Here is a 5,000-nt window from a genome sequence, read left to right as displayed (position 1 = left end):
GTCGCCTCCGAGTTCCTCACCGTGTCTAGACTAGGGGGGAAGCGACCATTTCTCTGGCAGACGCTGGTGCACAAACGAAAACCAGAGCCTGCAGCTTGAAGGCCGAGGATGTACAACGACAGAGCCCACCGAAGCGCACGACCCCTGGCGCCCAACAGCCCCGCCACAGGCTGAGCCCAGATCTCCCTTCTCGCGAGATTCCTCGTCTTCCCGGACCTCCTGCTGAAACCTCGCGGGCTCTCAGCTGACGGGGGCTGCGAGGGGAGGCTGCTAGCCCTTTTCCCGACCCACAGAGCACCTCAACCCTTGGCCCACCCCGCCGGCCACAAGCAGCGGTCCTCAAGGCTGTCCGAAGACTTCCGGAGCCCGGCCGGAACCGGAAGCCTCTGGGCGTGACGGGAGGGGTACGGCCTAAAATCGAAAAAGCGCGGTGACAGCTGGAGGCTCTGGCGCAGTCGGCGGTGGTGACTGTGGAACAGGTGGTGGTCGGAGGCAGGTCGGGATGGACTCCACTGCCTCCTTGAAGTCCTTGCTCCTGAGCATCAGTCAGTACAAAGCCGTTAAGTCGGAGGCGAGCGCCACGCAGCTTTTGAGGCACTTGGAAGTAAGGGATTTCGGAACGCTGGACCAGAGAAGCTACCGCTTCCAGCCATCCCCAACGCGGTGGGACGGAAGGGATAGCGCTGGGGAGGGGGCGACAACCCTGAGGGGGGGGGCAGCAAACTGGAGGGACACCGCTGAGGGCGGCAAAGCACCGGGCGGAGGGGGGCAACAAAGCTGGGGGGTGGGGGCGCGGCGCCTGAAGGGAGCCAGTAGCGCCACTGTAGGAGTCTGACAGAGCTGTGGTGGCGGGTGAGCAAAGGCATTCAGGAGGATGCTGGGAAGGGAAGAGGCGTCTAGACCCTCGGGTGGGCCCCGGTGCCGCAGGTCTGCAAGTTTGCGCGGTTGGTACTGGAGAACTCTTGGCCAAGGCTCCTTGTTGTTGGCGGGTTTTTGGATGTTTTGTTTTCTTCTCCCTCGAAGCCAAGCCACTTTTACTGTACAGCCATTCTCTGAAATCGAGGGGGGTGAAGTTACGCTTGAAAACGATTTTTTTTCCCTCAACATAATCTCGGTCTTTTGTTTAATGCTCTTATTTGAACTTACTGATATTTCAACCTTTGAATTAAGAAACAACCACCCTTCTTAGTAATTGTAATCTTTTTACCAAGATACTTTCCTCTCAGTTTTTACTTCTCAAGGGCTAAATTGCTTTCTGTTCTGGTTTTTTTTCATTCTGATTTCAATTGTCTGTTTTAGCCTTCTAATCTGATCTTATTTGTTATGGTTCTTAGATTTAAAAATATGTTTCTGGAGATATAGCTCATTGGCAGATGCTTGTCTAGCATAACTCAAGACCCCGGTTTCATTCAATCCCCAGTGTCAAAAAAAAGAGAGAACTTTTTAAAAAGCCGTTAAGCTTTAATACTCAGTCACATCTTTTGATTTGTTAACATAAAATTGAATTTGAACAATTCTGTTATTTAACCTTGTGACCAAAATTAAAATACCCAAAATTAGCAAAATATTTGTACTTATTTTAAAGAGATGGTAACTGTGAATGGTATGGTAGCCCATCCTTTAATGAAATAAGTGTAATAAATGTCTTTGTTACATTAAAGCTTTACTGGTACTTCTCTTACCATTTTACATGCTCATCTTCTAAGTACATTTTTCTTTATTACCCTAACACAATCCCAGAAACCTAATAATTAAGATTTTAGCTAATGAATGTTTAAAACCTTGCTTCTTGATTAGGACATTATCAAACACTGTGGACTGAAAAAGTCAAAAGATAACTGGGGTCTTTGGTTTTATTTATGAATTAAGAATTAAACATTTTGAATAAATAAGTCCAAACATCACCTCTCTTTGAGAATGAACAGTTACCGAGTACAATGATACAAACTTCCATGAAATTTGGAGCTCAAGTCTCTACTCCTAGAATACAGTATACCTAAACTTTCAAGGAGTTTACTGAAAACTCTTCTACCTATGCAAAAGCACTAGATTGAGGTCACTATTTCTAATAGCTTTCTTTTTTTAATTGAGAGCATAGATGCCATACATAAAACACATTAATCTTTATTTGGTCTTTTTGAGACAGGGTTTTCCTGTAGCCCTACCTGGCCTGCAGGCTGGTCTTGAACACACAGAGATCCTCCTGCCTCTGCCACCATGCCCAGCAAAACACTTTAATCTTTAAACAAAGAGCGTTTTAGGTTTTCACTTGTTAGTGACATGTGTACACTCATGTTGTTAGCACCTGTATCATGATCTAGAATGTTTCCGGTACTCCATAGATTTTTTTTTCATAATAAAGCTCAGATAAGTAAACTCAAATAACGTCATTTTATCTGGCTTGGTTCTCTCTGCATAATCAGTGAAATCCATTCAGGTTGTGCATGTAATGAGGACTTTATTTTTATTACTATGTGTTACTGAGTTTATATAAATTTACCCACAGGTTATATACATTTACTTATCAATAGGCATTGTTTTCCAGTTATGTATGGAATTATGAATAAATTGTACCTCAAACATTGTTTTGTTGGTAAATTCACTCCTTTCTTAAACACCTGTCAGCAGAATCATTAAGTCATAGGAAAGCTTATGTTTACTTTTATTTCAAACTGTTAAAACAGTTTTCCGAAAGACTGGGGCATTTTACTTAGCAGCAGTGTATTGAATTGCCATCATTCAGTCACACCTGTTCTTGGTGTTTTCATACTTCTTAATTTTTGCCATTTTGAGGAAAATCTGTGTTTTTGGTGGTGAATGTCTTCATGCCAACTTCATGAGAGTAGTTTCTGAGGATACACATTTGTGTATCATGTTAAAGGATTTTTCATTCTTCTGAACTTTCAGAAATACTTTCACTGTATAACACCATGTAAAACCTTGGCTTCAAGTTATATTTGATTGGCAGAGCTAAACTGAGCTGTTTCATTTTTTGATGATGAATTTCACATCACTAACTTTGTAACTAGTGATAAAAAGCAGAAATTTAAGGGTCAAGTTCTTTGGGTTATAAATCTCAGTTGTACTTTATCATCAGTGTGTGCAGCAGTTTATTCATATATAAAGTAAAACAGTACACCTATCTTATATAATTATGAAAGTGAAAAGAGTTAGCATATGTAAAGTACCTAAGACTGAAGTGCTGTATAACTATTAGTTATTACTAAAATAAATTAATTTCATTAAAACAGTGTATATGACTAAGAGGTGTTTAATTTTTACCGTGGATTAAGTGATTACTATATATTAGATTATATGTTATTTACATACAAGTCCAGTCCCATAGTGAATTATGTTTAAAGCAGAAAAAGTCTTTATCTTCTGGAGGGCTAAAATTAATAATAGAGGAAAGAGACCATGCTCAGAAAGTTCTCTACCCACAAATATATTATGAGTATCTACAATTTCATCTTTGGACTTATTTTTTAATTCTTATAAACATTAGTAAAATTAAAATACATTCTCCTTGGGAATAGATAGTAGAAAACTCAGTAGCAAAGTATTATAATAAAAATAGTAAGTGAGAAACTAGAAGAGAGCTATAGAGAGGGAATAAACAGATGCCAAAGCACTCTACTTAGGTGTGATAGCCTAAAGTATGTATTTAGGACTTGTTTAATATAATTCAAAAGTAACGGTTTGAATTTTAGTACAGCCTGATATTAAGTCTCTCTCCCTTGGAAACAACTAAAAACGTACCTTGGTTACTTTAAAAAAGAATTCTCAATTAACTTTTTATTGTTTCTGCATAATCTCTTAACTCCTAGGCTCAGCTTTTCAGGAATAATCATGTGGTTATCCATTGGGCTTCATATCCCATTCTCCTTAAAGCAGATGGAATGAGTCTGTTAGACTTAAAGAATAAATCTTTTGGCTCTAGAGCACAGAGCCTAGTCTGTGGTCAGTATACTATAGTAAAGAAGATAAATATTGCTAGATAATCAAATTTCACTCATTCATTAAATAGAAGTGATGTACTGTATGCCTGGTGTAATAAGTAAAATTAACTTAGATGATGTAAGTGGCTTAGGAAAAGCTTTCTAGAGGAAATTAAACTGAGATCCAGGTGATTGGTTTAGCTGGAGAGGGATTGTGTATCTGGGTAGAGATAACAGCAGGTGTGCATTTTCTAAATTGGGAAAGAAAGTGACTAAGTACCACTTTGGAAAAACAGTTTATTTGAATTGGAGAAGAAATGAAATTTGCCAACTCTTAACACACAACTTTGGTTATTGTTTTATAGGTAATTTCTGGACAAAAGCTCACACGACTGTTTACATCAAATCAGATATTGCCGAGTGAATGCATAAATTGCCTTGTAGAACTACTTGAAGACCCAAACATAATTGCTTCCCTGATCTTAAGTATTACCAATTTGCTGTCTCAACTAGGTAATGTATTTACATTTTTTTCAGATTTTGGAAGATTATGAATATTTTTAAAGGCCATATATATTTATAGAATCTCTTCAGGCATGATTCACGTTCAAAAGATTTCTTCATTGTAGAACCTTTTAGAGTTAGTCTTAGGGATTTCTTTGATCAAACAATGTGCCACATATCTGAGACTCCTACATTCTGCAGAAAAGAATGCAGGGGAATGCAATTCTACTTTTGAATTTAAAAACAATAAAAATCCACAAATTCTGGTATGTTTAGTATAAAAACCTCCAGTAATCCAGAAACACTAGCATAGAGTGTCGTTGTTCAGTAGAACAATAAAACTATTTTTAGTGATAGAAATATTCGGAGTTTGTATTGTGTAGTAGAATCGCCACTTGGCATTTAAGACCCTTAAGCATTTGAAGTCTGAGGAACTGAATCTTGAATCCTAATTAAACTAAATGTAAATAGCTATGGATAGAGTGGTCACTACCATGTTAGATAACAGAGATACAGGATAAAATGACATGAGTTTTTATTCATTATCTCCAGCCTTCT

The 5,000-nt window shown here is 38.8% G+C and overlaps 2 protein-coding genes across 5 annotated transcripts in view; one reads left to right on the top strand and one right to left on the bottom strand.

Moving 5' to 3' along the window:
* Positions 1–351, bottom strand: part of Dzip3 (DAZ interacting zinc finger protein 3) — a 113,359-nt gene extending 113,008 nt beyond the window's left edge. For 2 of the 3 annotated variants that reach the window (XM_029567510.1, XM_008841427.2), the window contains exon 1: positions 21–350. The gene's annotated coding sequence lies outside the window, so the exon portion shown is untranslated. Of the gene's footprint in view, positions 1–20 lie in introns of all 3 variants that reach the window. The other variant, XM_029567509.1, reaches the window with a different exon arrangement.
* A 20-nt stretch (positions 352–371) lies between these two features.
* Cip2a (cell proliferation regulating inhibitor of protein phosphatase 2A) overlaps positions 372–5,000 on the top strand; it is a 49,563-nt gene continuing 44,934 nt past the window's right edge. For both annotated transcript variants that reach the window (XM_008841425.3, XM_029567514.1), the window contains exons 1-2: positions 372–604; positions 4,304–4,451. In XM_008841425.3, coding sequence (XP_008839647.1) covers positions 503–604; positions 4,304–4,451 — 250 coding nt within the window. In that variant the 5' untranslated portion in view covers positions 372–502. The remainder of the gene's footprint in view (positions 605–4,303; positions 4,452–5,000) is intronic.

The sequence above is a fragment of the Nannospalax galili genome, unplaced genomic scaffold (genome assembly GCF_000622305.1).
Source record: "Nannospalax galili isolate Female #2095 unplaced genomic scaffold, S.galili_v1.0 scaffold261, whole genome shotgun sequence".
NCBI lineage: Eukaryota > Metazoa > Chordata > Mammalia > Rodentia > Spalacidae > Nannospalax > Nannospalax galili.
Note: the sequence above shows the minus strand (reverse complement) of the source record. Positions and strands in the feature narration are given on the sequence as shown.